Consider the following 13207-nt stretch of genomic DNA (forward strand, 5'->3'; position numbering starts at 1 on the left):
AAGTAGAATATATTTAAAAATAGAAACCCGTATATTTTAAATACCTTCACGGCAAAAATTTCTTATTCCCTCTCCGTTTGTCACTTCACTCCAGTTAGTTTTATATTTACAAGTGTTCACCCGGTTAACTACTGTTCTAATGTTCTTCTTCTTAATTATTGATCTTTATTTATTTATTTTTATAGTTTTGGGGTTCTTTTGTACAAATTCTCTCGCCCCCATATACGAAAGTAACTTTGGTGTTGCTGATAGTTTGGGTCACAACTTCATTTGGGTAAGTTATAAAAATTGCAAACTTACCAACAATATACTCGTAAAAGATCTTACTTCATGTACATTTTCTTAGTGTAAACTTAATTGCTGTCAACAATTGCTATTAACAATGTAAACTTACCAACAGTATACTTCTAAAACATTTTAATTCATTATGAACTTGATAGGAATGATTTATTAATAATATAAACTTACAAACAATATACTTGTAAAACATTTTAATTCATCTACTGTCTCTTAGTGCCTACTTGATAGGAATGACTTATTAAATATGTAAACTTACAAACAACATACTTCTAAAACATCTTAAGTCATATAGTGTTTGTTGGTGTGGACTTGAGACGAATGACTTATTAACAATGTAAACATATCAACAACATACTTGTAAAAAACCTTAAGTCATATAGTGTTTGTTAGTGTAAACTTGAGACGAATGACTTATTAACAATGTAAACTTAACAACAGTATACTTGTTAAACCCTTTAATTCCAGTAGTGTTTGTTAATGTGAACTTGACAGGAATGACTTATTAACAATGTAAACTTACCAGCAATATACGTATAAAACATCTTATGTTACGTAGTGTTTCTTAGTGTGAATTTAACAGGAATGACTTATTAACAATGTACACTTAACAGCAATATACTTATAAAACATCTTATGTTACGTAGTGTTTCTTAGTGTGAATTTGATGGAAACGAGGTATTAACAATATAAATTTACCAACAATATACGTGTAGAAACATTTTAATTTATATAGTGTTTCTTAGTGTGAACATAATAGAAATGACTTATTAACAATGTAAACTTATCAACAATATTATGGAAAAAACATCTTAATTCATATTGTCTGTGTTAGTGTGAACTAGATAGGAATGACTTGTTAACAATATAAACTTACCAACAATATATTTGTAAAATAATTTAATTCATGTAGTTCTTCATAGTGTGCTCTAAATAGGAATGACTTATTAACAATGTAAACTTACCAACAATATGCTTATAAGACATCTTAATTTATTTATTGTTTCTTATTGTGAACTTGACAGGAATGACTTATTAACATTGTAAACATACCAACAATATACTTGTAAAACACTTTAATTTATATAGTCTTTGTTAGTGTGAACTTGATTTTAATGGCTTATTAACAATGTAAACTTTCCAACAATAATCTAGTAAAACATCTTCGTTATGTTGTGCTTATTACTGCGAACTGGATAGGAATGATTTATCAACAATGTAAACTTACCAACAATATACTTGTAAAAAACTTAATTCATATAGTGTTTCTTAGTGTTAACTTCATAGGAATGACCTATTCACAATGTTAACGTACCAAAAATACACTTCTGAAACATCTTAACTCATGTAGTCTTTGTTAGTGTGAACTTGATACAAATGACGTATTAACAATGTAAACTTCCCAACTATATGCTTGTAAAACACCTTTAGTCATCTAGTTTTTGGTGTGAACTTGATAGGATTGACTTATTAACAATGTAAACTTACCAACAATATACCTGCAAAACATCTTAAGTCAGGTTGTGCTTGTTACTGTGAACTAGATAGAAATAAGTTATTAACAACATAAACTTACCAACAATATAGTTGTAAGACATCTTATGGTATGTAGTGTTTTTATGTGTTACCTTTATAGGAATGACTTATTAAAAATTTACACTTACCAAAAATACACTTTTAAAACATTTTAATTCATATAGTGTTTCTTAGTGTGAACTTGATAGGAATGACCAATTAACATTGTTAACGTATTAACAATACACTTCTAAATCATCTTACTTTATGTAATATTTTTAGTGTGAACTACATGGGAACAATTTATTAACAATGTAAATTTAACAATAATATATTTTAAAAATCATTTTATTTCCTGTAATGTTTCTCAGTGTGAACTTGACAGGAATGACTTATTAACAATGTACACTTACCAGCAATATACTGGTAAAGCATCTTAATTCCTGTAGTGTTTCTTAGTTGAACGTGATAAGAATGACGTATTAACAATGGAAACTTACCAAATATATACTTCTAAAACATCTTAACTCATAGTGTTTGTTCGTTTCAACTTCATAGGAATGACTTATTACAAATGTAAACTTTCCAACAATATACTTGTGAAACATCTTCATTCATGCAGTGTTTGTTAGTGTGAACGTGATAGGAACACGTTTTTAACAATGTAAGCATACCAACAATACACTTCTAAATCATCTTTATTCATGTAGTGTTTCTTATTGTGCACTTAATGCGAATGACGTATTAACAATGTAAACTTACCAACAATATACTTGTAAAACATCTTAACTCATGTGGTGTTTGTTAATTTCAACTTCATAGGAATAACCTATTAACAATGTAAACTTACCAACAGCATACTTGTAAAACACCTTAATTTATGAAGTGCTTATTGGTGTGAACTAGATAGGAATGACTTATTAACAATGTAATCTTACCAACAATATTTTTGTAAAACATTTCAATTCACGTAGTGTTTGCTTGCTAGAACTTGTTAGGAATGACTTATTAACAATGTAAACTTACCAACAATATACTTGTAAAACGTCTTAATTGGTGTAGTCTCAGAAATGCTAACCATTACGATTTGGGAGTTGCAAGAAGTAGTAATATTTGTCTGTATGAGCGTATAGTCGTAATGTATACACCAAAATCGTAATGATTACGCTCAAACCGTAATGGTTAGCATTTAATGGGCTTGAAAGGGGTGAAAAGAAAATTTCTAGTGAGATACAAATAAATTTTGATAATAAATAAAAGACATAGTCCAAATGGCTACTTGTGATAATCATGTTTGTGCTTGAAATAATAAAAAGTATTTGTATCTCCGACGTCTACCAATAATTTGAGTGCGGTGCTTCTTCATACTGGGTACGTGGGAGAATCCATAGTTACGTCATCAATGTTTGTAAGCCAATCAGCGCTTGCGTAGTTGGGTATTTCTTGTTTTCTAAGAAGCATAGAAACACCAATGCGATCGTACACAAGATGGAACAAAAGGGGTCTCGTTCACCAGATTGTCTTGTTTCTAGCAAATCTAAAAGGACTAAAACTGTGATTCAAAAATTTAGGAAAGAGTATAGGGCGAAATATTCGGTCATTGCATCAAAAGTCAGTGACAGTCATGCGTTTTGTACAGTTTGTCACATCGATTTTTTTTGTGGCGCATGGCAGGATAAATGATTGTTCCAGACATACATCTCACCAACAAAAGGTTGAGGCGAAGACAAAAACGATGCAGATAACGACATTTGTGAGTAAGAATTCAGAATATGAAACCATAAATGCAGAAGTGATGTTCACACAATTTGTCATTTCTCATAATTTACCCTTAGCTGTAGCCGATCATGCAGGGCATCTCTTCAGAAAAATGTTCCCAGACTCTGACATAGCGAAAAAATATGGCTGTACTAGAACCGAAACTACAGCCATTGTACAAATGTTGGGCTGTGAAGATGACAAAATGATTTCAAGCATACTTACTAACAGTGTTTACACTGATGACTCAAAACTGTATCCAGTGGTTGTATGATATCTTGACCGTTTGCTTGGAAAGATTGTTTGTTTTCTTTTGACAATGGTGGAATGGAAAGAAGCTTCAACGGGAGAGAATATTTTCAAGATTTTTGACCACGAGCTGACGAAGAGGAAAATTCCATGGGAAAAATGTCTTAGTTTTCTTCAGACAATGACTCAGTTATGTGTGGTATAGGTAAAGGTGTGATGGGACACATCTCAAGATGACAGCCTAGTATTTACTTCATGGGCTGTGCCTGTCACCTCATGAATATTGCTGCCCATAAAACTTCCAGAGAACTGCCCTGCCCAGTTTCTGATATATTGATAGATATCTATTATTTTCTGGACAAAAGTGTTAGCAGAAAACAACGTTTCAAAGAGTTTCAAGGATTGTATGACAAAGAAACAAGAAAAATTCTACAACTTGTTAACACAAGATGGCTATCATTTGAGGTGTGCTTCAACAAAATATTGGACATGTGGAAGCCATTGAAGAAGTATTTTCATTGCGAAAAGGAAAAACTAGATTCAAAAGGATCTAAACGTGCAGCTCAGTCAGGCAGCAAGACTAACTGTCAGATATCCTCTCAGCCACACATTGACACAAAACAACAGTCTCCAAAAGCAGGCAAAGAAACATTTGATATAACTCAATATATGTTTAGGCAGTCTGACCTTGAACTAAAGAAGAGACAATCAATGAAAAAAGAGAAGAAAACGAAAGCTAGCAAGAAAGTAACCAAGAAAAGTTATGCACAGAGCAAGTTAGATAAGTTAACAGTTTTCTTGGACAACAAAATAAACTTGTTATTTTGTCTTTTTCTTCAGTCTGCAATTCATCTATTTGAGCAAGCCAATTTGATATTGCAAAGAGAAGAACCTTGCATACACATTATGCATTGAACTCTGGTTACACCAGTTAAAAATATACTTGTCAGATACATCAAGCCAGTGAAGGTAACATCACTGAACTTGACTACAACAATTAATCCTCACACAAATCTGATGAGGTAGTTTCTATTGGAAATGCTGCCAAGGAATACATTGTTAAATATGAAAAGGACCTGGACCTGATCAGCTTCTACACCAGTGTCAAGAAATACTATATTGCAGCTACAAATTATATGATGAAACATTTCTCTCTATATGATGAACTTCTGATTCATGCAGAGGTTGCTGGTCCAAAACTGAAAGTCACCAAAGATTTCTCTTCTCTACGTTTCTACACAGACAGGTATCCTGTCCTTGTCAATACACATGAGCACGACACTATTGACAAGTTGGAAGGTCAATATTCGAACTATCAAATTGATACTTTCTCAGAAACTATCCTTCAGTTGAATGTTGACAAGTTTTGGGTTCAGCTGTCTACAGTTAAGGATGGAAATGGTAACCAGAAGTATGACATTCTGTGTAGGGTTACGCTTGGAATTATTACAATCTTCCATTCTAATGCTGACAGTAAAAGGATATTTAGTTTAGTGACTAAAAACAAAAGCAAGTTCAGACCAAACTTTAGCACCACAGTTTTGAGCAGTATTATAACACAATGTGTATGCAGTCAAACGGACAATGTTGTTATAACTCCCAACCATCCAGAGACATTCTCATGAAAGTAAAGGCTGCAACAGCTGCAAAACTATTACAATAAGTGTCATAAACATGATATAAACTAGTCTTTACACAAAGGCTTTTTCTGCTTACTGTTTGTGCATGTTCAATGTTGTTTTACCAGTATGTTTGTTACTCTGAACTAAATAAAAGACATAATTTCAAAAGAATTTTTTAAAATTAATTTATTAAATATTCAAAACACAGTCATAAATGAGCAATCTATAGCAGTAATAAATAATAATAGTTATAACAATAATCTAATAATAAACAGCTTAGAGACATTGGTCAGGCCTAGTCGCCGCAAATGATAAAGGGCTCTGTCTACAATCATTACGCTCAGTCATTTGAAATAGTTGGCATCTCTGAATAGTATGTTAGTGTCATCCTCCTCAAAATGACTTATTAACAATGTAAACTTACCAACAATATACTGGTGTAATATCATGATTTATGTAGTTTTTGTTATTGTGAACTTGATTGCAATGTCTTATTAACAATGTAAACTTACCAACAATATACTGGTATAACATCATGATTGATGTAGTTTTTGTTATTGTGAACTTGATTGCAATGACTTATTAACAATGTAAACTTACCAACAATATACTGGTATAACATCATGATTGATGTAGTTTTTGTTATTGTGAACTTGATTGCAATGACTTATTAACAATGTAAACTTACCAACAATATACTGGTATAACATCATGATTTATGTAGTTTTTGTTATTGTGAACTTGATTGTAATGACTTATTAACAATGTAAACTTACCAACAATATACTGGTATAACATCATGATTTATGTAGTTTTTGTTATTGTGAACTTGATTGCAATGACTTATTAACAATGTAAACTTACCAACAATATACTGGTATAACATCATGATTGATGTAGTTTTTGTTATTGTGAACTTGATTGCAATGACTTATTAACAATGTTAACTTACCAACAATATACTGGTATAATATCATAATTTATGTAGTTTTTGTTATTGTGAACTTGATTGCAATGACTTATTAACAATGTTAACTTACCAACAATATACTGGTATAACATCATGATTGATGTAGTTTTTGTTATTGTGAACTTGATTGCAATGACATATTAACAATGTAAACTTACCAACAATATACTGGTATAACATCATGATTTATGTAGTTTTGTTATTGTGAACTTGATTGCAATGACTTATTAACAATGTTAACTTACCAACAATATACTGGTATAACATCATGATTGATGTAGTTTTTGTTATTGTGAACTTGATTGCAATGACTTATTAACAATGTAAACTTACCAACAATATACTGGTATAACATCATGATTTATGTAGTTTTTGTTATTGTGAACTTGATTGCAATGACTTATTAACAATGTTAACTTACCAACAATATACTGGTATAACATCATGATTGATGTAGTTTTTGTTATTGTGAACTTGATTGCAATGACTTATTAACAATTTAAGCTAATTAACAATATATTTGTAAAACATCTTAATTCACGTAATGTATATTATTGTCAACCAGATAGGAATGACTTATTAACAATGTAAACTTCCCAACAATATACTTATAAAACATCTTAATTTATGTAGTGTTTGTTAGTGTGAACTGATTTTAATTACATATTAGCGATGTAAACCTTCCAACAATATAATGCTAAAACATCTTAATTCATGTAGTGTTTCTTAGTGTGCTCTTCATACGAATGGCCTGTTAACAATGTAAACTGACCAACAGTATACTTGTAAAACGTCTTAATTTATGTAGTGTTTGTTAGTGTGAACTTGATAGGGATGACTTATTAACAATGTAAACTTGCTAACAATATACTTGTAAAACATCTTTAGTCATGTAGTTTTTAGTGTGAACTTGATAGGAGTGACTTATGAACTATATACACTTATCAGCAATATACTTCTAAAGCATCTTAGTTCATGTCGTGTTTCTCAGTGTGAACAATGTAGGAATGACGTATTAACAATGTAAACTTACTAACAATATACTTGTAAAACATCTTAACTTATGTGAACTTGATTGAATTAGTTATTAACAATGTAAACTTACCCAGAATGTGCTTGTAAAACATTTTACTTCATGTATTGTTTGTTAATGTGAACTTCATAGACATAACGTATTAACAATGTAAACTTACTAACAATATACTCGTAAAACATCTTAATTGATGTGGTGTTTGTTATTGTGAACTTGATAGGAATAACTTATTCACATTGTAACCTTACCAACAATATACTTGTATAATATCTTATTTTGTGTAGTGTTCTTTTGTGTGAACTTGACAGAAATGACTTATAAACAGTATAAACTTACCAACAATAATTTTGTAAAACATCTTCATTCATATGGATGAACTGAGTGTTTCATTGAACGTTCCAGGTTTTACGGGATGTCTATTTGGTTCCCTGAGTACATTAAGAAGCTCCATATTGAACAGTTCCAGTCCAAAGCAGATGAAGAGTACAACCGTACTATCCAAGATGTACACTTTAATGTTACCATGGAAAATATACATTTCCAGAACAGCTATTTTCAAAACGTACAGTTTCAAAGTATGGTTCTCAGCCACTGTTTATTTGAGGGTTGTATATTTGTTAACTGCACCTTCAGTGATGTCAGGTCTAGTAAGACCTTCTTTCGTCACTCACAATTCCTCGACGTTCTTTTTGTGGATACAGATTTTCATGATTATCGGTTCCAAAACTGTAGTCTTCACGATTCCAGTTTCTTTAGTACAAAAGCAGGCTGTACGTTGGACTATGACGTCAGTTTTGATCTTCAACCGATCTTCTTAGAGAACTTACTGGCACAATTAGCGATCATTCCAGGAAATATTATGTCCTCGTACGTTCTTGATCAGCTGGGCCGTGTGAAGACCATGGGTTAGTATGACGAATATTCATATATTTTATACACCCAACAGTTTGAAGGTCCGAAACTTACCACGCTTTTATATTACAGAAACTGGCCAATCATTTCTGTAATCGTTCTTCTTTAGGTTTGAAACCTGTTTCAAAATAGTAATTTAAAAATTATCGACAGAACCTAACAGAACCATTTGAATTCCGGAAGTACTTACTACCTTATACAATCTAGTTATTGATCGAAAGACCACAAGTTTCGATGTTTGACTGAAAGAAAGTCAGTTATGATGTCACAGGCTCCACAATTTAAAACAAAAATTCAATATCATATGACCCGAGCTTGGATCTATCTTAAGTTCTTTAGTTATAGCATCTCGTATTAGTGAATGAAGTCATTGGTGGAATGATCTTCTGTTTCGATACCAAAGAGAACCTGTTGACTGTCACCGTGACCACCAATTTCAGTACCTAACAGAACCAGCTGACTGGTAAAATGGTCATGTTGATTGAAAAGAGAGGCAACAGGACAACTTTCTGTATTAATATAAGATTTATGGTTGTTGAAATAGACTTATTTTGTAGAAGTTAGGAATCAGTTCTACTATTCAGTCTTGTTTAGTAATCAATAGAAATGGTCCAGAGAATCGACTCCAATATATCAATGTTTTGCTCTCAGTTAAAAGTAATCCTAAAAGTTAGGCTAAACTACAACGTTTCACGAGTTACCAAAGTGGATTGGTTTACATTATCAGTTCTTAGTTTCAAAACGTATCCTGATGTAGTTGTAATTGTCTGTTAGAATGAACTTGAGTCAATATATGACCGTTTGTGTATATTTCAAAAAACTTGATTGTCATTATGTGTATTGGAAAGATAAACCAGAATTGTCATGACTTTGTGTGTGTTATGTTTTACAGATATTAACAGTGAGATGTCATCCTTCTCAATGTGCATGTTATGTTTTACAGATATTAACAGTGAGATGTCATCCTTCTCAATGTGTATGTTATGTTTTACAGATATTAACAGTGAGATGTCATCCTTCTCAATGTGTATGTTATGTTTTACAGATATTAACAGTGAGATGTCATCCCTTTCAATGTGTGTGTTATGTTTTACAGATATTAACAGTGAGATGTCATCCTTCTCAATGTGTGTGTTATGTTTTAAAGATATTAACAGTGAGATGTCATCCTTCTCAATGTGTGTGTTATGTTTTACAGATATTAACAGTAAGATGTCATCCTTCTCAATGTGTGTGTTATGTTTTACAGATATTAACAATGAGATGTCATCCTTCTCAATGTGTGTGTTATGTTTTACAGACATTAACAGTGAGATGTCATTCTTCTCAATGTGTGTGTTATGTTTTACAGATATTAACAGTGAGATGTCATCCTTCTCAATGTGTGTGTTATGTTTTACAGATATTAACAGTGAGATGTCATCCTTCTCAATGTGTGTGTTATGTTTTACAGATATTAACAGTGAGATGTCATCCTTCTCAATGTGTGTGTTATGTTTTACAGATATTAACAGTGAGATGTCATCCTTCTCAATGTGTGTGTTATGTTTTACAGATATTAACAGTGAGATGTCATCCTTCTCAATGTGTGTGTTATGTTTTACAGATATTAACAGTCAGATGTCATCCTTCTCAATGTGTGTGTCATGTTTTACAGATATTAACAGTGAGATGTCATTCTTCTCAATGTGTGTGTTATGTTTTACAGATATTAACAGTGAGATGTCATCCTTCTCAATCCTTCACAGGTACGTCCCTTTTTCTAACAAGTCTGAGTGCATTTTTCATTTGGTTCTTGGAATCGAAGGCAGCAGTTATTGGATTTGAAACGGTATTCAACTTTATTTCTATTTCGGGATGGAATGGTGTTGACGTTATCACTACAGAAACATATCCTGCCCATCTCAGGTATTATACATAGCAACATGTGAAAGGAGTCTTAATTTTTGTATGTAGAAAATGCACTGTGCCAATAGGTATTTCTAAAAGACAGTATTTTTTAGAAGTACATGTTTTTTACATATTTGTATGTTTGAAGGGAGGATATCTACCTGTATTACAGAAAGTGTATTGCACATGTTCTGTACCTGTATTACGGAAAGCGTATTACACATAGAGGTGTTGTCTATCTGTATTACAGAAAGTGTATTATACATACAGATGTTCTCTACCTCTATTACAGAAAGCGTATTACACATACAGATGTTCCTATCTGTATTAGAAAGTGTATTATACATACAGATGTTCTCTACCTCTATTACAGAAAGCGTATTACACATACAGATGTTCCTCTCTGTATTACAGAAAGTGTATTGCACATACAGATGTTCTCTATCTGTATTACAGAAAGTGTATTACACATACAGATGTTGTCTATATGTATTACAGAAATTGTATTACACATACAGATGTTCTCTACCTCTATTACAGAAAGCGTATTACACATACAGATGTTCCTCTCTGTATTACAGAAAGTGTATTGCACATACAGATGTTCTCTATCTGTATTACAGAAAGTGTATTACACATACAGATGTTGTCTATATGTATTACAGAAATTGTATTACACATACAGATGTTGTTTATCTGTATTACAGAAAGTGTATTACACATACAGATGCTGTCTATCTGCATTACAGAAAGTGTATTACACATACAGATGCTGTCTATCTGCATTACAGAAAGTATATTACACATACAGATGCTGTCTATCTGTATTACAGAAAGTGTATTGCACATACAGATGTTCTCTATCTGTATTACAGAAAGTGTATTACACATACAGATGTTGTCTATATGTATTACAGAAAGTGTATTACACATACAGATGCTATCTATCTGCATTACAGAAAGTGTATTACACATACAGATGCTGTCTATCTGTATTACAGAAAGTGTATTACACATACAGATGCTGTCTATATGCATTACAGAAAGTGTATTACACATACAGATGTTGTCTATCTGTATTACAGAAAGTGTATTACACATACAGATGCTATCTATCTGCATTACAGAAAGTGTATTACACATACAGATGCTGTCTATCTGTATTACAGAAAGTGTATTACACATACAGATGTTGTCTATCTGCATTACAGAAAGTGTATTACACATACAGATGTTGTCTATATATATTACAGAAAGTGTATTACACATGTTCTCTATCTTTATTACAGAAACTGTAAGCTGTATTATAGATATGGATGTTCATTACCTGTGTTACAGATATATGTTCTTTACCTGTGTTACAGATATATATGTTCTTTACCTGTGTTACTGATATATATGTTCTTTACCTGTGTTACAGATAAATGTTCTTTATCTGTGTTACTGATATATATGTTCTTCACCTGTGTTACAGAACCACCGGTTACGGGTTTTTAAGCTCTATAAGCAGACTTGCCGCCGTACTAGGTAGTTTTATCTTCGGCAGTTTTATGAACGTAAGTAAAGCTGTGCCAATGTTAATCACCGCTGCTGTTCTTCTGATTGGTGGAATCGCTTCAGTGAAATTACCGGAAACACGAGACTTCTTTATGTAAGACGAGGAGCAGCTGTCTGGACATCTAAGTTGTTTGTTTTTACTGTATGTTAAGTCATTTAATTAATGTAGTTTGTCTTCTTATTATATATGTAAAAAATGTTATTTATTTCAACAATATGGTGCGATTCGTCATACTTCACATGACTATGACAAATAATGTAATGAAGAAAGTTTCGTTTTTACAGCATGAGATGGGTAAAGCAAAATTTATGTTGCTTCGTTAAATTTATAAAATTAATGTATAAGTGTTGTTTTCTAGAACAGGAACGAGCACTGGGTGAGAAACGTTTCATCCCCCACATAACTTTACAAGGCTGCTTAGTGTAAATTCAGTTTTTCAAACAGAACTCGCTCGAAAATTGTAAATGTTTCAAGCGTTCAGACGTTATTTTTAAAAAATCTAGAAACAACAGTATCAACTATTACAAATAGTTGAATATAGTTGTAACAAATGTAGGCATCCGCTTGTATATTTAAATTTAAATTCGTTATATATTTGAATTTGAATATATATCTCAAAAATATATATTATATATAAATTTGAAAGTAAACTATCAGTACCAACTATATGGTTAGCACTGGATAAACTAGGCCTAATCGTAGTTTGAATTTCTTACTAAAGATTATTTTGGCACAACAATGCTCTTGCTGTAACCAACATATCATTAGAAAACTCAGAAAATTAAAATATTTTTTTACATAGTTAACAGATAAAAGGCCTTACCTCATTACGTCAAACAAATTAATCAAAGTACTTTACATTTTATTATAAATATTATTTTGTAACACCTGTCTCCACCTATTTATCTGAGTTATATTTCCTATATAAAGTAAATAAGTGTAGGATATTTTTATCTTGAAACTGCCTGCCATATAAGCTGTAGTTACTTCATAGACAGTTCTTTATAATGATTATACAAAGATTGAACTGTCAACTGTTCAGAAACCGTGTATCTAGTAGTTTTATCAAGTCATGCATTTCAGACCTAAATTATCACCTAATGAGACTTAACATAAATCCTTTTCATTTAACTTTTCCACATTAATGGGATGACCATAAGAACTGAAGAGAAACTCCCTAAACGAAATTCCTTTTACTTCAAGTGCAACAGAAACAGAAACTTACATTTCAAGATAACGTTTTATTTTGGTATTCAGTTTTATTACTATTATATTTACACATGCAGACTTGGTATTATTAGGTTTAAATATTCAGTTTTATTATTATTATATTTACACTTGCAGACTTGGTATTATTAGGCTTAAATATTCAGTTTTATTATTATTATATTTAAACATGCAGG

The 13207-nt window shown here is 31.6% G+C and overlaps 1 protein-coding gene across 1 annotated transcript in view; it reads left to right on the forward strand.

Annotated features, from left to right (window-relative positions):
* The window catches only part of LOC143226970 (synaptic vesicle glycoprotein 2B-like), a 69342-nt gene extending 56338 nt beyond the window's left edge, over positions 1-13004 (forward strand). Inside the window, exons 9-12 of the mRNA XM_076458521.1 lie at positions 186-274; positions 7847-8349; positions 10105-10264; positions 11721-13004. Of these exons, the coding sequence (XP_076314636.1) occupies positions 186-274; positions 7847-8349; positions 10105-10264; positions 11721-11901 (933 nt within the window). The 3' untranslated portion in view covers positions 11902-13004. The remainder of the gene's footprint in view (positions 1-185; positions 275-7846; positions 8350-10104; positions 10265-11720) is intronic.
* The last annotated feature ends 203 nt before the right edge of the window (positions 13005-13207 follow it).

Source organism: Tachypleus tridentatus, chromosome 9 (genome assembly GCF_004210375.1).
Source record: "Tachypleus tridentatus isolate NWPU-2018 chromosome 9, ASM421037v1, whole genome shotgun sequence".
Taxonomy (NCBI): domain Eukaryota; kingdom Metazoa; phylum Arthropoda; class Merostomata; order Xiphosura; family Limulidae; genus Tachypleus; species Tachypleus tridentatus.